This window comes from Pinus tabuliformis, chromosome 4_2 (genome assembly GCF_031772625.1).
Source record: "Pinus tabuliformis cultivar Carrire ecotype Pingquan chromosome 4_2, CPIR1, whole genome shotgun sequence".
NCBI lineage: Eukaryota > Viridiplantae > Streptophyta > Pinopsida > Pinales > Pinaceae > Pinus > Pinus tabuliformis.
The window spans coordinates 242,463,697-242,484,386 of NC_142304.1; the positions used below are offsets into that span (position 1 = coordinate 242,463,697).

Sequence of the window (20,690 nt, forward strand, 5' to 3'; positions counted from 1 at the left end):
AACAGAGAACTTCCTCCCCACTACCAGGACTTTTCCTGTTTGGGAGGGTAGTTTCAATCAGTTATTACAACTGACTTCTTTCTTTTAAATCCTTCTTTAAGAGACTGCCAGCATTTCAAGAAAAATATTTAAATTTTTCAATAAAGTAACATATCAGAGTTTTGTTTTCTTTTTCTTAAAATAAAACAACAACTACCACACTATCTTTTACCATAGTAAAATTCCACATTACATCATCTAGCGTCATTACATAAATGACTCTGAACTATTTATTGAATATTATTAGGTTACATTATATTTATTCAATGCTTAAGAAAGAAGAAATTGAATTGTCAACTAACCATGCTATAGAATCTTCCTGTAACATGATTACATCTGATAAGTCACACCAATTGTTAATTCGATTTCCTTGTATATCTGTCACACCAATAGTTAATTCGATTTCTTTGGATCTTACTTGGACCCTACCGAATCTTCCAGTAACATCGATAATTACATCATCTGATAAGTCAAAACAATTGTTAATTATGTGTTGTCACTTTCCCTCGAAAATTCCGAGGTAAGTTAGGTACGCAAGCGCGATGGTGAGCGACGATGGGAGATGTGCATGAATGTGCCAGTAGGTTAAAATGGCGGATCTATGCATGAAACATTAACACAGCCAAGAAATGCTGTGGCAACGATGTCAACGATGGTGTCGTAGGAGAATGTGACACCCTCCGCCTTAAAAATGCAAGAGATGTATATAGTATAGTAAACTGGCAATCTCTGAGAATGAAACATTGATTGCAGCTGTCTGTGAAATAGAAATTGGTCCCATTTGTAGGTCATGATTATTCAGAGAATTGCAGGAGGAAATGGAAAGCAGCATATTGGGCTCTGGCAGATCAAATATGTTTGGGGGCAGCGATCAATTCCCCAGTCTGTCATCGAGCTCAATAGCCCGCAGATGCGAGGAGGAGGAGCTGGCATGGGCAGCCATAGAGAGGCTCCCCACATACGAACGTCTCAGAACTTCCATACTGAACGACCTCCTAACCAATCACTCCATCGGCTCTGGTCACCAGCCGATAGATGTCACAAATATCCCACCTGAAGCTCGGAAGCAACTCATTGAGAGACTCTTGGGAGTTTCGGAGGAGGATAATCAACGCTTTCTGCTCAAACTTCGTCACAGACTCGACAGGTTCTAAACATTTTACACTCTCTGCTTTTCCTTTTCTTCTATCGAATTTGCTTCAGTTTGTTGTACCCGTATTTATGTGTAATGCCATCATCTTGTGCTTGTGGTACTCAGAGTGGGAATTACCTTACCAGAGATTGAGATCCGTTTCCAGGATTTGAATATTTCCGCTGATGTTTACGTTGGCAGTCAGGCCTTGCCAACCTTAATTAACTGGACAGTCAATATGGTCGAGGTAATATGTTCAGATACAGAATACAGAATATATAGCTTTTTACAGTAGAAAATCATTTTGTTGATCAACTGTCCTTTTAGAAATAATTGTAAAGCGTAGGGAAAGTTATCGATGCTTTAGATATTTTCAGGGACAAGTAAAGCTTTCACAACGCATAGAATATGTAGTTTTTCACTATTGGAAATCATAGTGTTATTCGTCTTTCATCATTTTTACAATTAACCGTAAAGAGTCTAGAAAACGAATTGATGCTTAATCACCATTACAGATGAACAAAGTTTTCGAAATGTCTACCCAAAACTTATGACATTTCCTACACTGTACATAACTATTACCTACACTACATATTTATTTTTCATTTCCTACGCTCTACATATTTATTTTTCATTTCCTACACTACATAATTATTTCTCGCTTCCTACACTACATAAATATTTCCACACTGCATATTTATTAAGAAACTTCAAACATTTCTATTTGATGCTTTGAGGCATCATCAGGGACAAAGAAAGCCAAGCTTTTAGAATGTTCACTTGAAACTTGGGAAGTTTCTTATATCACAATTATTTCTAAAAGATTTCTACACTCTTTATAGTTATTTTCCAAAAATAATTGATTAACCATCATGATGTATGAAAATTCAACATGATTTGAAAATTCAGAAGGAAAAAATATTTGCTAATTTAAAATTTTGATTTGAAAATTCAGAAGGAAAAAGTATTTGCTAATTTAAAATTTTCTATTTAGTTTAAACTAATAGAAAAGACGAAAAACTAAAAAATACAAGTAAAAAAATTGTTGATTTATATTTTTTTATTTATTTCAAAAAAATTAATAAAAAGAAAAAGAAGTACAGGGAAACCAGTGTTAGTTGATTTCAATGTTTTTATTTACCTCAAAGATGTCTCATTTCTAGTTTAAAAAACACCATATATATCTCAACAATGCCTATTTCTGGTCCAATTACATTTTAAATATAAAATATAGGCCATAATAGTTAGAAAAAAAAAATACCATGTTAAATATAAAATATAGACCATAATAGTTAGAAAAAAAATGATTTAATTCAAAAATGCCTCATTTCATATATATATATATATAAGATGTCTTTGTAACTTAGTACCATAAAATTTTGTATTATAAATCAAATAATTTGTACTTATTTGTTTGTAAAATATTTATATGGGACTGATGACATATTTTATACTGTTTTTTCTGAAATCTATAATAGTATGAATCATTATAGAAATCTATAAGATGTCTTTGTAACTTAGTACCATAAAATTTTGTATTATAAATCAAATAATTTGTACTTATTTGTTTGTAAAATATTTATATGGGACTGATCACATATTTTATACTGTTTTTTCTGAAATCTATAATAGTATGAATCATTATAGAAATCTCCAATTAGTCATATTATTTTTTTTAAATATTTATAATTTATCAAAATTAATCTCTTATATATATACTTGAAAATTATTTTGACTATATGAATGCAGCTTCATTTTTCTATAAGGTCTTTAAAAAAATGCTATAATTTTTTATTTTTAATCCATTTTATCTTTTCGCAATGTCATTTTTATTTTGAAATGCAAACTTATTTTGTACTCAACCATTCTTGTCTGTGTGTATAATTGACAAGTGTTAACATTGTTATTATTATGTAAACAAATCTTTGCAAAATACATTATTTTATATATTTATATTTATTATAATAATAACCCCGGGTTGCAAAGCCGCGTTGTGTCTTATTTTTTAACATAAATGTGTGGAATGTTTATCGTAGGATGCTTTAGTAGCTCTTCGGTTCCGAAAGACAAAGAAGAAAACTCTAACAATTCTTCACAATATCAGCGGTATCGTTAAACCCAGCAGGTAAATATCTATCTTGAAATTTATTCCGATGCTCGAAGCTCTGGGTTGATCTGTGGCTTATAAAATTAAAATCGTGAAGATTGACGCTGCTTCTTGGACCTCCTGCCTCGGGCAAGACTACTCTACTCTTGGCACTTGCCGGAAAGCTTCAAAGCACGGTAAAAGTAAGTATGCTTCCAAATCTTAAGTTCATTGGGCTATTTTGAATGAAGGAGATTAAATGTATTTTGTATGAGGTTTTTCGTTCAGGTTGAAGGAGGAGTTACGTATAATGGACATGCCCTCAACGAATTCGTACCAGAGAGGACTTCTACTTACATCAGTCAGCATGACACCCATATGGGAGAAATGACTGTTAGAGAAACTCTCAACTTTTCGGCTCGTTGCCAAGGCGTTGGTTCAAGATATGGTATTTTTCTATTACAGGCGCTTAGATTCTCCTTATCCGCATTTACATTGTTGAATATGGTTATTATACTGTTGAATCTGTTGTGTTTTTTTCTTCCTTTTTAATTTTGGGTTTTTTTAATGGTAGGTGGGTTACTTAGTGGGTTACTGATCTTAGAGATTAGTGACCACTATTTTTATGGATATTTGTATAGGGATTATAGATTCTAGAATATTCTAGATATCAGTGTTGTTTTTCTTTTCTTTTATTTTTTCTATTTTTTAATTGTAATTTAGGATGCAGAGATAGGCAAATCCACTCAAAGCTCAATCTACTATTTTTATGGCTATTTGTATTTTAGATATCAGTATTGTTTTTTTTATTATGTTTTAATTTTTTAAATGTAGTTTAGGGATCTTAGAGATTTGTGATGGCAGATTCACTGAAAGCTCAACTTTTTATTTTTATGGATATTTGTATTACGACGGTAGATTTTAGAATATTTCAGATATTACTGTTGTTTTTATTTTATTTTATTTTATTTTTTAATTTTTTTAATAATAATTTAGGGATTCGAGGAGATTCACTCAAAGCTCAACCCGATTGTAGATTTTAGAATATTTTAGATATCAGTGTTGCTTTTCCTTTTTATTTTATTTTTTATTTTCTATTTTTTTAATTGTAGTTTAGGGATCCCAGACATGGGTGACCGGATCCACTCAAACCTCAAAGACAGAGAGTGATCCATAGAGTATTGAGATAATTGAGAGTGACCAATAAAGTATTGAGATATTTGTATTTTAGATACCAGTGTTGTTTTAATTTTAATTGTAGTTTAGGGATCCCAGAGATCTTTGATGGTAGATCCACTCAAAGCTCAACTCATTGTTTTCATGGATATTTGTATAAGGACTTTAGATTTTATTTTTATTTTTTTAATAATAGTTTAGGGATCCCAGTAGATCCACTCAAAACACATATCAGTGGTTTTTTATTTATTTATTTTTTATTCTTTTTTTTAATAGTAGTTTAGGGATCCTAGACATCTATGGCTGTAGATCCACTCAAACCTCAACCCAATTGTAGATTTTACAGTATTTTATATATGAGTGTTGCTTTTTTTTTTTTCTATTTTTTTAATTGTAGTTTAGGGATCCCAGACATATGTGATTAATCCACTCAAAGGGAGAGTGACCCATAGAGTATTGAGATAATTGAGAGTGACCAATAAAGTCTTGAGAAAATTGAATATGTGATTTTCCAATAATAAAAGTGCTTTAAAAACTGACTCAATCAATTAAGCTAATTCTCAAACTTAAATATCAACATTATTCAAGTTGTCTTTAGTGCGATTTTTTTGAAGCTTTTTTCGTGAATTTTTCTGGTCTAATTCTCTATAATCCAGAAAGAATTCATTGAAATCATAAGTTTGATGGTTTCTCTATAATCCTGAAAGAATTCATTGAAATCACAAGTTTGATGGGTTCTCTATAATCCTGAAAAAATTCATTGAAATCACAAGTTTGATGGGTAAGTCCTGCATCATAAAAGTGTCCTAGGGTTTTTCAGGGTGCTGAATCCATATATACAGTTAAAAATTTAGTTTAAATAACATAAATTAAGATTTGACCGCAATCTTTTCCACATTAAAAATTCCAAAAAATCACAAAAACAACTCCAAAATTATTTACTTAACCATTATAAAATAGGCTAATAACATTAACCTCAGTCGCTCCAATTCGTAATATTTTAGAAAAATATAACCCATTATTGATATATCATTATAGAGGTGCTTATAAAATCCAGAATATTTAAGAATCTATAATAGATATAAAGGGATCCATTGTTCAGATACATTATGAAATTATTTATTAACAAAAAACTACACTAAAACTTCACTAAGTTATTAAAGATATGTGTGTGTAAATAAATAGAAAATCTCTATATCTATATGAAAATATCTATATCTGTTTTCATATAAGCTTCCAGATTTTAATTCCTTATCATTAGCATGGATCTATCCTGAATAACCGGTCTTGGCTGCAGATGTGTTGACTGAGCTTTCCAGAAGGGAGAATCAACTAGGAGTGAAACCAGATGCCGATATTGATGTTTTCATGAAGGTATCGACTTTAAAAATGGTGCAGTTTTCCATTAGTTAATAGTTCTTAATGAAAAATGGTGGAGCTGAAAGAAATATCATGACCTGTTGAATATATATATATATATATATATATATATATAATATTATATTATATTATATTATATGCAGGCAATAGCAATAGAGGGACAAGAAACCAGTGTTATGACGGATTATGTTTTGAAGGTGACTTCTTTTCACTTGACTGTAATTTGTTTGTAAATCTCATAGTAATTTTCACAACTTTAATGTATATCATTAATTTGTTATGCTTTTAAAATATTTCCAAATCTACTGTATGTATTTTTTTTTTTTCAAATAGAAAATGAAATATTGAAATTCATTGTAGCAATCAACATGTTTTTGTGAATGATGGCGCAAAGCATAATATGTAAATACTTGTTCCAGATATTGGGGTTGGACATATGCGCGGATACGATGGTAGGAGATAGTATGCGGCGGGGCATTTCTGGAGGTCAGAAGAAGAGAGTCACAACGGGGGAGATGATGGTGGGCGGTGCCAAAGTTTTTCTGATGGATGAAATTTCAACGGGATTGGACAGTTCTACCACGTATCAAATTGTCCGATGCTTCTCCCAGCTCGTTCGTATAATGAAGGAAACAATGGTCATTTCTCTTCTGCAACCTGCCCCTGAAACCTACGACCTCTTCGACGATGTAATTCTGCTGTCAGAAGGTTATATTGTGTACCAAGGACCTCGCGAATTTGTTCTGGAATTCTTCGAGAGCATGGGATTTAAATGCCCCGAGAGGAAAGGCGTCGCAGATTTCTTGCAAGAGGTAGGTGTTTTCTAACGTTCCCACTATGAATAAAATGGAGTATAGTATCAATTTTACCTCGTCGTCTTTAATCAAATATCTTTAATATATGTATTTATTTCTTTCGACCAGCAAACACCCTTTTCTTTCTTAAATATTTTTTTCAAACCATTGCTTTTGACTTCCTTCCTCGCATTTAACCTATCTTCATGTCGATTTACGTTTACAAATTCAACGGATCTTTTTATCCTTTCACACGGCTTTATCAATTGCTGCTCTGGATTGTTTCTTGCTTATAAAACAACTAAATAGTCTATAACGCGATTTTTTGAAAGCTTTTCTTGCGGGTTTTTCAGGTCCAAATCCGGCAGGAATTTATTGGAATCCCAAGTTTGATAACTAGTTTCTGCACAATGAAAAAGTCCCAGGGGTTTTCGAGGGTGCTGAATCCAAATATGCAGTGAAAAAAACCATTTTAACTGCAAAAAATTAAGATTTAACCTCAATTTCTTCCGCCGAATTCCGTCACCGGAATCTCCAAAAAATAGCATTATAAACAACTCTTAAAACAACTATAATTTTTATTATTTTCAACAACTTAGATTTTTTTCCTTTCCTTATATATACACGATATGCTCAATTTCTTTGTTCAGGACTTCAATATCTTTTTTATAATTTTTTGATATGCTCAATTTCTTTGTTCAGGACTTCAATATCTTTTTAATCATTTTTTGTTAGCATGCTAAATAGATTTTAGTTAAATACTCTTAAGTTCGCATTGAATCATTTTTAAAAAATAATTTGTGTGTATACTTATTGAATAGGGAAGATATGGAAGGATAATTATGTGTATTTTTGTTAAACAAAAAGTAGTTAATCATGTATGAAAATTTTAGCTTTTTATTTTTGAATTTTTATAGTGTTAAATTATGTTAGATTTGAGATTTGTGATCTATATTGTAAATGAAAGTCTTGTCGATCAATTACATCATTAGGATTGGGTCTACTTTTCCAATCAATTAATGTGGTTCGTCCTCACTACAAGGTGAACAAAAAATCATGCAATCTTTGAGAATAAATAGCAGGAATGCATCATAACCCAGTGATCCATTGGAAAGCTAGTTGTTGAAAACTAATTATTAATATTTTAGTTCTGGTAAATTAGTAATAAGTTGTCAAAATAAAATAAGTTGTCAAGATAAAATAAGTTCTTAATAAAAAGAGGATGGGAGATTATATAACAATAAGATAAAGATATTTGTTATATATTAATTAATAATCATATTACAAGGTTAAGAGAAAGATTCAAATATGCTCCAAGGGATGGAATTATTTATTATAAATTTTAGCTATAAATAAGTAATATTTATTATTTATTATTATAAATTTACTTATAAAGTAGTATTGTTAAGAATACTCCACATTAATAAGATGCTTAAGGATAACCTATAAATATTACTAGTCATATTTATTAGGAAATTATAAGAATATTAAATACTAGAGAGGTATAGATCTAAATTATTATATACTATAAAGAGAAGGTAAAGAGGATTTATGATAATGAAAAAAAGAAGAGTTAAGAGAAAGGTTCAAATTATTATATGCTAAGATCTTAATTGTTAAAATAGGGTTAGAATATGCATAAAGGTATGTTATCAATATACACAGAAAGGGAGAGGAGGGAATTTATTTAAAAAAGAGTCCTTAGGAGCTTGAGAATTATAAGATAAAATATATCAAGAAAAAAAGAGGGTGGGGAGGGATAATAATATTAGAGAGGACAGAGAGAAGAGGATTATAAGGAGAGGGTTGGAATCCAACATTTACTTAATTTCCAACCATCGTCTCTATTGAGATTTCTAGCAAGCCTTTCAATTTCAATCACCTCCCTAAGCTTCCTATGGTGGAATTGAACAACCCTAGTAATGTCACTGGAATCCTTAATACACACACGTGTTTGGTGCTCAGCAAGAGCCGAGGAGCGAGAACGATTGTGACTTATGTCTGCAGTGTGCTCATGGATCCTCTAGTTAAATGATTGACCCGTTTATCCAATATAAGGAATACCTGAGGAGCATGGAACTAGGTAAATTTCCTTCATGTCCTTCAGGTCAACAGGGTCCTTAACCGTACCAAGAGAATTTCTAATGGTTCTCAGAGGTTTGAAAGAAGAGGAAACATTATTCCTTCTAAGGATATGGGAAATCTTATCTGAGGTCCCTTAAATGAATGGGAGATGAACCTTTGAGACACGATCAACACGAGTAGATTTAACTCTAGGTCCTTTACTAGCCCTTTGAAAGGCCTTAAGGCTCTCTGAGATTGTTGTACCCATTATTTTTAAAAACTTCAAGGAGATGAGATTTTTCCTACTCTAGGTTGTTTTCATTAGAGATCCTCATAGCCCGGGTAGTCAAGGTGCTGAAAACACCAAATTTTTTAGCAGGAAAATGATGAGAGCTAGCATGAAGATATTGTTCCATGTGATTTCTTTTTCGAAAAACTTGGTAAGGAACAGAACCATAATTCATTTTATAGAGGAGAATGTCAAGGAAATGAAGGCATCCATCCACCTCAACTTCAATCTTGAATTGATTCAGATTGGGAATTAAGGTGGTTTAGAAGCAGATCGAACTTCTCATGGCCATGGGGCCAGATGATGCAAGTGTCATCGACAAACCTCTTCCATTTCTAAGGGCAGAATTAAGCTGAGGCTAAGGCCTTGGACTCAAAAAATTCCATAATAAGCTGACAACAATAGGGGAAAGAGAGGAACCTCACCTTGGAAACCGAAGAAAGTTGGAAGTTAAGTAAAAGTTGAATTCCATCACTCTCCTTATAATCCTATTGTCTCTGTCGTGTTCTTTTTATACCTCCTCCCCCCATTGTCCCTTGTATATTTTTAGTCCTCACCCCTGTCCCTCCTTTCTTTCTTGATATATTTTATCTTATAATTCTAAAGATCCTAAGGACTCTTTTTTAAATAAATTCCCTCCTCTCCCTTTCTGTATATACTGATAACATATCTTTATGCATAGTCTAACCCTATTTTAACAATTAAGCTCTTACCATATAATAATTTGAATATTTCTCTTCACTCTTATTTTCTTCATTATCGTAAATCCTCTTTACCTTTTTCTTTATAGTATATAATAATTTAGATCTATAGCTCTCTAGTATTTAATATTCTTATAATTTCCTAATAACTATTGCTAGTAATATATATTATTTATTCTTAACCATGTTATTAATGTGGAGTATTCTTAACAATACTAATTTATAACTAAATTTATAATTATAAATAATAAATATTTATTTATTTATAACTAAAATACATAATAAATAATTGCTATCCCTCGTATCATATTTGATTTATTATTACTAATTTACCATAACTAAAATAGTTATAATTCATAACTAAATTTATAACTTGAAATAGAATATCAAAGAATACCATTTTTTGAATTTGGATTTACCTGATCTCCAACTGCCCTGGGCTATGATGCATCCCTGCTATTTACTCTCAAAACTGTATGATTTTTTTTCATCTTGTCCACATTAGTTGATTCAAAACGTAGACCGAATCCTAATAATATGATTAATACGGAAAAAATTCATTTACACTATTAAATTATATTATAAATTATATATATTTTTAAATATTATATTATACTAAATTTATTAAATAACAAATTTAAAATAAAATCTAAAATTATTTTTCACTTGTTAAAATTTATTGCTTTTTAATACAAAGTAACATGTCCAAAAACATATAGGAATTATTTTCTTTTACAATCGTTCAAATAAAATGGTTTCATAAAAATATTTTCTAATAACATTGCAATAGATAAGTAATCATGCTAATGGCATGTTTTAATCTATTTAAATAATCTACTTCTATTTTAAATATGTTATATTTTATTTGAATAATGTGTGATAACAAGTTTTATAATATTTTGAGAAGAGTTTTTATCTGAAATCACATTATAATTTATTTGTCCACGCATTTAGAATCAACAAGTGTGGTTCACTTGTAGTGATGATGAAACATACTTTGTTGGTTCAAAACACGTCGATAAATGAATTATATTTGGCGAAAAATCTTCTATAAAATGTTGATATGCATCGCAGAAGCCTAAATTCAACAAGTTTTATAATATTTTACAAATAGATATTTTAAATTATTGAAATGATTTTTTAGAATATTTTTTTTTTGTGTATGCTTTTTTATATGTATTATGGGTAAAAGAACACATGTGCATAAGAGTTCTCAAAACTATAATTTTGGATTTGGATGTGGGTAATCTTGAAAGCATATCTTAATAGTACTACTATTCTTATATTTAATGACTAGATGAAACTACTGGAAAAACCTCATCCACTTGTAATGATTGATTTGTTGAAGCTTAATCTTGGCCTAGAAATATTATAGTGACTAGTAATAAATGTGGACAATGGTTTCCTTTTCAATTAGACAATGCTTTCATTTCTTGAAAGCTTGAACCAAGGCTAGAGTTCCTTAAGAAATGTAGAGTAGTTTAGGACTCCCCATGTTACAACTTCATATGTACGGTAGTTTAAGACTGCCCATGCTACAACTTCATTTCCCACCTTACTTGTTAGCTTGAGAGACATGTTCACCTAATAGGTCTAGACACTAGTTTTCTACCTTGGAAGAGAAAAACTAGGAACTTCTTCGCCCATTGCACACTGACAAACAACATGGCCTCAAGGGCCATGATCACATGATGCCCCTTAACACAAAACAAGTACTACCTCTCTAGAATTTGTATTGGACTCTATATTCTCTATGACATAGGGGTCTAGATTCATTGTCTCATGTTTTTCGTCAAGTTCATATAATGAATGCAATCCTAAGGAAAATATGGAGAGGAAAAAATGTAACAAAATGCATTGGTAATCTATTTTTTATCAATAAATTTATGTGTATTATTTCATTATATTCAATTTATATATAAATTTATTTATCATAATAAATAATCATTTAAAATTTATTTTAGTCATATATTATAAATTAAGTAATAAAAATATATATTTTTTATTTATTCTTTCAATAATAATTTTTCTCTTCCATTTATTTATCTCATTTCATTAAATTATATTACATCAAATTCTTAAAATGATAATTAATATCTAAAATATATATTTTTATATAAAATATTTAACCCATTTCTAATATTCAATGAATATGACTTATTAATCAATCATACTAAGCTTGGAAAAACATCCAAACATGAAAACCTTGTTTCCATATCATTAAAAACCTATTATCGTTGTGAAATACCATCATCACTAAAAATATTAAAAGCGACCTTTAAATCATATAATTTCTTTAAATGTCTTATAACTATATATAAAATAAAACTTTAAAATCCATTTCAATATTTTTTCAACCAAATTTATAATTTAAACATTTCAAAATTTTTACTAAATATAATCATTTTTAATATTCAACTTATTTCAAGAATAATATTATACATAAACAAAAATATAAAATAAATTATTATTATGAAAATAAGAGTTAATTTTATGATTTTTATAATACAAATGTATATGGATAAACTACACTAAAATAATTAAAGATAAAAAACACTTTTTATATTATCCATTTTATACTCACATTAAATTTAATTTTCAATATATTTACTAAATAACAATGTATGACTTTTTTTTTATTAAAATAATTAAAGATAAAAAACACTTTATTATATTATCCATTTTATACTCACATTAAATTTAATTTTCAATATATTTACTAAATAACAATGTATGACTTTTTTTTTATTAAACCCTTACCTCCCGCAGGTTGACTTCTTAAAATGCAATAAACCCTATACATTTTAGTAAAGGTTAATTATCATTATCACCTTGTAATCAATAAACTTAATTTTAAGTTAATTATTTCTAAATCGGTAATTGCCTAACCGTGCGTTTCAACATCTGTTGATTTACATCGAGTTCTTTCAATATAATAATTTTTTGGGATATGTTATCGATACGTTTATTTTGCTGTGGAATCGATGTCTGCTTAGATATTCGTAAAGCAGTTGAGCACTCTGCAACCTATACAATCTGGTAAAATAATATTTTCCTTTTCCGGCATAGGTGACTTCGCGGAAAGACCAGGAACAGTACTGGAGCAAGACACAGGCATACCACTACGTTTCGGTGAAAGATTTTGCACATGCATTTCAATCTTTTCACGTGGGATCCAATCTGAATGCAGAATTGTCAGTTCCATACGATAAACGTGACTGCCATCCAGCGGCTCTTTCTACAGAAAAATACGGTTTAAGCAGATCAGAACTTTTTAAAGCATGCTTTGATAGACAAGTTTTACTTATGAAAAGGAATGCCTTCGTACATATATTCAAATTCTGTCAGGTGGGTAAAAATGGCACGGGAAAATACGTAATGTTCTTGGAGCTGAAATACATTAGATTTTCAGTCTATATTTCTTAATTCTGAAAGGATTTGTTCGCTTGTTTTGCCAGATCACTGCTGTCGCTCTGCTGGCTATGAGCATTTATTTTCGTACAAATATGCATCACCGAAATCTGGACGATGGGAGCATTTACTTTGGGGCTCTATTTTTGGGTCTCGTCATGAATATGTTCAATGGAATTGCAGGAATGGCGTTGACGATTGAAAAACTTCCCGTGTTTTACAAGCAAAGAGATTTCATGTTCTACCCTGCATGGGCATACTCGCTTCCAATATGGATATCTGAAGTTCCTTCTTCGTTAATAGAATCTGCAGTGTGCGTAGCTCTTACGTACTATACCGTTAATTTTGCCCCGAATCCAAATAGGTAAAAAATTCCTAAAACTGTTACTATTTTCAGCAAATTCAAATTTTGTAACTTTTTTATACCTTCGTTTTTTATTTGAATTTAACTGCATTCGGGATTTTAGAAATATTTCAAAATTTAATGTTTCAACCTATCTAAGTATCCACAAAAACTCTTAAGTATTCCAAAAATATACCAAGAAATATATTCCAAGAATACACCATCGAGATAAAAATGCCTACGATCTTTTTAGAGTGTTTTTTTGAGTTAAACATGTCTAATCCAATTTATATGTTTTGTGGAAGCTTTTTGTTTGTCTTAAATTTTGTCACAAATTTTATAAAAAGCATCTTATTCATGAAAATCGAATTTAACGAGTCGTTATACAGGTTTCTTCGACAGTTTGTACTGTACGTTGTCCTCCACCAAACAGGTTTAGGACTCTTTCGCTTCATAGCTGCTTTGGCACGGAATCTTATAGTCGCGAACTCCGTGGGTGTATTCGCGCTATTGTTGACGTTCGTCTTTGGCGGATACACTATATCGAGAGGTATATATTTTCAAAAACTAAAAGAATATACGTGCAGCGCATGGATGCTACTGGTGTTGAACTTTACGAGATTCAGAAGATGCATGAAATAAAGTACAGGACAAGATCAAACAAATATGTTTGTAAAGTTTTATTATAATATTGTTTTGGTACAGCTAGTCCATTCACAATCTCTCAAATCCAGTTAAAAAATTAAGATACCGATACGAACTAAAATATTTAAAACGGTGTAAGTATTTTTTCCTCATTAAATTTTTTAAGATTTTTTTTTTTAAGTTTGGTATGATTATATCTTTATCCAGTCTAACTTCTCACTCTGATATCCCTTAACTTCTCACTCTGATGGGGATATCACAATATTTGAACGGTAGACTTCAAATTCTATGAAACTTCATTTTCACTGCCATTGCCCATTGATCTAATCCAAGCTGACTTAAGATTCTTGTTTTGAAATACTCTTTTCTTTAGATTCTAAACCCAATGTTAAAAAAATAGCATATATAAATGTCTTTCTGATTAATTACATTCTTAGGATTTGGTCAACCTTTGGAACGAACTAATGTGATTTATCCTCAAGACAAGGTTGAAAAAATCATACAATCTTCATGGCATCATTGTCTAGGTCTCCAAAGGCTAGTTCTCAATGCCTAATCTTCAACGGCTTGTTTTCATCCCCTAATTTTCAGCTCCACAATGATGCATCCTTACTATTTATTCATGAATATTGTATGATCTTTTCCACTTTGTCCTGAGGATGAACCACATTAGTTCCAAACATCAACCAAATCCTCAAAATGTAATTAATCTGAAAGACATTTATCTACATTATGGATCACAAAAGTCTTAGATTTAACAAAAATAGCATAGTTTGATGTGATATTTTCCCTTGAAAACAATGGAATTTCCTTTAAGATTTTGATAATGATGGTGAATCTATTTCCACCATGATAAAAAATTCAAACCCCATAGTCAAATTTTTTTAAGAAAAAAATTAAAAAAAACAAATTACTAAGAAAATAAAGATAACCCAAAAAATTCAACATTTTGAAGATTAATGATTCTAACAAGATAGTAATTTTTTTTTAACCTTTTAAATATAATTAAAACAAAATTCAGATGTAATAAATATATCCAATAATTTTTTCAACTTCAATATCATGAATAACCATTTTATAACAATATGATAAAATTAATCAAAATTCAAAATAAATTTTTACTTCTTATAAATCCAATCTAATCCATTCATAACCTAATTAATAAAATTAATAAATACCTACTTAAACGAACAATCATCTTTTTTTTAACCTTTTAAATATTGTTAAAACCCAATTCAGATGTAATAAATATATCCCATAGGTTTTTCAACTTCAATACCCTGAATAACCATTTTATAACCATATGATAAAATTAATCAAAAATCAAAATAAAATTTTACTTCTTATACATCTAATATAATGTATTCATAACTTAATAATAAAAATAATAAATACATACTTAAACTAACAATCATCTTCTAATCCCAGCTGTTAAAACTTTTACACTTGTTAAAATCTCACTTTCTATCCTTTTACACTAAAATTTTCTCCCTCAGCCAGCGAAATCCAAACCTTTCTAATGTTCTTTTGCATTTACAAGTTGAAACTATAATAATAAATTCAATTTGTGCCAAACAGAGGATATTAAAGGGTGGTGGATATGGGCTTATTGGTCGTCCCCTCTTTCCTACGCTCAAATTGCTGTTTCAGTGAACGAGTTCCTGGCAACAAGGTGGCAGCAGGTCTGATATTATTTTAATATTTTATGCAACATCTTTACCAGAAGCAAATCACTTTGCCCGACCAAAATGTTCGTTTAATTTATGTTTTGTTCTGATGTAGCCAAACAACCATATTGGAATGCAATTGTTGCATTCACGCGGACTTTTTACCAATAACTACTGGTATTGGATAGGAACGGCCGCGCTCATTGGGTTCGTCGTTATGTTTAATATCATCTTCACACTCGCGTTGGAGTACCTGAACCGTACGTTATATTCAACTCCCCTCATTCATAATAGAAGTTAAAAAAAGTCTAGCGCTATCAACTTTCATAACCGTTCCAAAAAAAATATAGCCTCTAAATTTAAAACCTTTAATTACCTTTAAAATACAGTCAACTAATCTTTTACATATATTTCTTCGCAGCTATTGGTAATGCGCAGGCAATAGTTACTGAAGACGAGTTAGAAAAAGATGAACGGGAAATGCAAAACCTTCCAGGAAACAGATCAATTTCGTTGTCGACAAAGCGTCGTCATGAAAACCAATCAGCTGGTAACATTGTTCATGAAATCCTAATTATTAATTATAACTATTTTTATTAGTTGGATCTAATACAAAATGTAGGTTTTGGAAATGTTTTAAAATCAGAATGATAAAAGTTAATTCAATGGGAATTGTAAAAATATTTAGAAAATCAGTTCTCTTAAATTACAAAATATTCCTAAAATTTATAATCTCAATAAAAATAGCTTTCCTATTCGTATTATTTTCGGATGAAAATCAAGTTGTCAACAATTTTGAGGAACATCGTAATACAGGGCCTACGGTGAAAAGTAGAGGGATGATTTTACCATTCAAACCATTGTCGTTGGCATTCCACAACGTCAACTACTATATAGATATGCCTGCAGTATGTTCTCTTTCCCAACATATTCATAACTTTAAACATAATTTAAAATGGGATTTTCTTTTCATAATTTCATATTAAGCTGAAGTTATATTTACATCATTTATTACATTCACGAGTGTATAATATTATAAAAAGATTATTGACTTTTCTCAATGCAATTGTTACTGGTATGAAAAATACAGGAAATGAAGAAGCAAGGGATCACGGAAAAAAGACTTCAGTTATTGCGGGACGTGAGCGGATCATTCAGGCCTGGAATACTCACTGCATTAGTCGGTGAAAGTGGCGCCGGAAAAACCACACTGATGGATGTTCTTGCAGGGAGGAAAACTGGAGGATACATAGAAGGATCCATTACAATCTCTGGATATCCGAAAAAACAGGAAACTTTTGCGAGGATTTGTGGTTACTGCGAACAAACTGATATTCATTCACCATATGTCACAGTTCATGAATCCCTTGTTTATTCTGCTTGGCTTCGTCTTGGCGAGGAGGTAGATTATGATACAAGAAAGGTATTTTTATATTTATCAATTCCAGATCGGTTTCGGTCAATTAATTGCAATGTTAGTTTTTTCTTGATTCTGAACAATATTTCTGTGTATGCAGATGTTTGTGAATAAAGTAATGGAACTTGTAGAGATAAATAATTTAAGGGGTGCTCTTGTGGGATTCCCTGGAGTAAATGGTCTGTCTACGGAACAAAGAAAGAGATTGACAATAGCAGTTGAGCTGGTAGCAAATCCTTCAATAATTTTCATGGACGAACCAACATCCGGACTGGATGCAAGGGCTGCAGCTATTGTTATGAGAACAGTTCGAAACACTGTTGATACTGGACGAACTGTGGTTTGCACCATTCATCAGCCCAGCATTGATATATTCGAGGCCTTCGATGAGGTATTTTTATGATATTAGCAAGAGGAGGGACACGGCACAACCTTTTAATTCAAATTTTAAAAAGGATTTTAACATGTTAATTATATTTTTTTCCTGTGGAAATGCAGCTGGTGTTGATGAAACGAGGACAGATGATCTTTGTTGGACCCCTTGGTCACCAATCCCAAACACTTGTGGACTACTTGGAGGCAATTGAAGGTATACCGAAAATTACAGCTGGTTGCAACCCTGCTACATGGATGTTGGAAGTAACCTCTGTCACTTATCGGCTTGGAGTTGATTTTGCTGAAATCTATAAAAATTCACCCCTCTATCAGTAAGTCATTGCTATAGTGTTATTTTAAGTTTTGGTTTCTTTTGAATTGGAATAAGAGGATTACAATGGTAATTGTGATTTTTGTTATTTAAAATGTGGTTTCAATTATATAAATAAATTATAAATTTAATATTTTTTAAATATTTAAATCTTAACACATATTTATAAAATAATAAACAAATTAATCAAAAAGACCTTTAAACACCTAAATCGTACCTATTACACGAACTTCCAAAAAAAGCAAACCCTAAAATGCTCAAAACGAAGAATAAAATAGTTAGACTACGGCCATCGTTCGTTCTACATATGTTGACGTTATATGTTTTTTCATCTTAATGGTTCAATAACGCGGAAAGATAATCGAATTAGTTTCTGTGCAGACGTAATGAAGCTCTAATTCGGGAAATTAGCAAACCTGTTCCTGGCTCCAACGATTTGAGCTTCGAAAGACAATTCGCTCAACCCTTTGCAGTTCAAACTATGGCTTGTCTATGGAAGCAGCATTGGTCTTATTGGCGAAATCCTCAGTACAACAGCGTCCGATTCTTCTTCACCCTTGCCTGTGGTTTGCTTTTTGGCACCGCTTTCTGGAGAATGGGCCGGAAAACGTAAGTATCAATTTCAGCTCCCAAGATATAAATTATAATAATATCTATTGTGATCAATTCAATTTAAACTAAATTCGGTTGTGATGTATGGGGTGGTTGTAAATTTTTCCAGGCACAGGCAACAAGATATATTGAATGCAATGGGATCCACGTTCGCCGCAATTCTCTTCCTAGGCTTCAGCAATGTTGTCTCTGTACTACCAGTGGTCGATGTCGAAAGAACAGTCTTCTATAGAGAAAAGGCAGCAGGAATGTACTCCGCTCTGCCCTATGCCATTGCTCAGGTAAATACTGTTTCTTGTACTTTGTTATTATTGGAATTTGATATTTACATAGCTAAATATTACTTGAATTTGATAAACATAGAAAAACATTTCCACCGGCGTTAAATATTGAATATGCTTGATGAGGATTATAAAGATAATTGAATATAGTTTTATTTGTGAATTCTGGAATTTATAGATATGAATTTGTCTATTAAATTTTAAAATTCTAAAATTTCAGCTATGATATTAGCCAACATAAACTATAAAGTTCAGCACCTTGTTTTTCTCTTTTATCTTATGGAAAAGATGATTTATGATGTTGAAATTATGTCTGTGTGGGTCAGCTTTTGATCGAAGTACCGTACGTATTTGTGCAAGCGCTAGTGTATGGTCTGCTCGTTTATGCATTGATCGACTTCCAGTGGACAGCGGCCAAATTCTTTTGGTATTTTTTTATGATGTTCTTCACGCTCCTTTACACAACATATTATGGGATGTTGACGGTGGGTCTCACTCCCAATTCAACCATAGCTTCAGTTCTCTCCACCGGTTTCATTGCAATCTGGATGGTCTTCAGCGGCTTCTTAATTCCACGTCCGGTGAGATTTTCCGTGAATTTATATTGATTGTAGATTTAGAAATTTAGATGGTAGATTTCTCGATATAGAGATTTTAAATTTAAAGTCGGCAATTAAATTAAAGTAACTACACAATACCTTCAATAATCAAAATCTACAATTGGGTTAAACTCAAGTCTCCACTCTCTGATATTCACGTGGATGGTTTTGTTTCGTGACTGACGTTGCAGCGGCTTCCTGTGTGGTGGAGATGGTATTATTGGGTTTCCCCCTTTGCATGGACTCTATATGGACTGACAGCGTCTCAGTTCGGGGATAACTCAGATGAAATGGTGATGAACAATGGCACAAAACAACAAGTGAACAAATTCCTGAGGAGCTACTTTGGATATAGGCACGATTTTATGGGACCAGTAGCGGTTGCCACAATGTCATTCGCAGTTTTGTTTGGACTGATCTTTGCCATCAGCATTAAGATTCTCAATTTCCAAACGAGATAGAATAGCATTATATAGAAAAACAAAAAAAAAAACATCATATTTTGTTTTGCGGTATTCGGACTATTATTTTGCATGATTCTTTTGACCTCCGCTAGATGGCAAAACATTATATTATGTTTTTGTCACAAAAAAGGTCCACCAGTGTTGTAGATAACCGACGGATCAGGGTTTCTATTTTGTTTTAATTGTCTTTTTTTGCCAATTTCAGGCAGAAGTATGAACTCGTTTTTAAAAGAAGCCATAATTATGAACTCTCTGTGCATAGCAGTTAACTATCGAGCTTACTAATGATGTATAAAATAATTGTTGTGGCAGACGCATGAACTCTCTCTATTTATTGCCCTTAACGTAATGATGGAAAACTATCTCTGTTGACGGATCTTAGAAAAGTTGAAAATACTTAATATTATTTTGTTATTAATGGAGAAAATAGTTACGTTGTTGTAACTTTTTCCCTAGTTTAGGATTAGTTCCTATAATTATGGGGTTTGGGTGCAACTTCCTATTTCCTAGTATTGTATTTATTGATGTAATCTTTGATTGATTGATGAATAGAGTGGACGAGAGTGATCTCTCAAGTTTTGGTGAGTGTAGTCTCCAGGTGCAGGCCACACCTAAGAGCTACATCTTTTTCTTTTCAATTATGTTCACATTTTATCTTGGTATCAGAGCTCAGAGTGAGTGAGCCTGATCTTTTGTCACCTGTGAGGCTGAAGTGACTGTAGTAGCTAGCTTGCCTGTGTGGCTGGAATAGCCTGTGTGGCTTGAAGCGCCTTTGTCGCTGTGTGTACACGAGAGCTCTGTTCTCGAAAATTGAGCAGGTGGACTGCAAAACACCTGGCTCAGACTCGAAAGTTTTGGCGCGGATTTTTCACGGATTGGCGCGG

At 31.6% G+C, this 20,690-nt stretch overlaps 1 protein-coding gene across 1 annotated transcript; it reads left to right on the forward strand.

Moving 5' to 3' along the window:
* The first annotated feature begins 857 nt into the window (after positions 1-857).
* Positions 858-19,803, forward strand: LOC149168935 (ABC transporter G family member 39-like). The gene is made up of 22 exons (XM_089426995.1): positions 858-1,186; positions 1,298-1,418; positions 3,208-3,296; positions 3,376-3,460; positions 3,546-3,705; positions 5,731-5,807; positions 5,957-6,010; positions 6,233-6,625; positions 12,731-13,009; positions 13,120-13,436; positions 13,805-13,965; positions 15,639-15,742; positions 15,843-15,987; positions 16,149-16,285; positions 16,528-16,635; positions 16,818-17,150; positions 17,245-17,535; positions 17,643-17,851; positions 18,232-18,459; positions 18,572-18,743; positions 19,070-19,324; positions 19,534-19,803. The coding sequence occupies exons 1-22, from the start codon at positions 858-860 to the stop codon at positions 19,801-19,803; spliced, it is 4,317 nt and encodes a 1,438-aa protein (XP_089283121.1).
* Positions 19,804-20,690: the final 887 nt, after the last annotated feature.

Coding starts and splice junctions, on each gene's coding strand:
- LOC149168935 (XM_089426995.1), top strand. CDS start 858: ATGGAAAGCAGCATATTGGGCTCTGGCAGATCAAATATGTTTGGGGGC. Junction 6,011..6,232: donor TGACGGATTATGTTTTGAAG/GTGACTTCTTTT, acceptor TACTTGTTCCAG/ATATTGGGGTTGGACATATG. Junction 15,988..16,148: donor CGCGTTGGAGTACCTGAACC/GTACGTTATATT, acceptor ATTTCTTCGCAG/CTATTGGTAATGCGCAGGCA.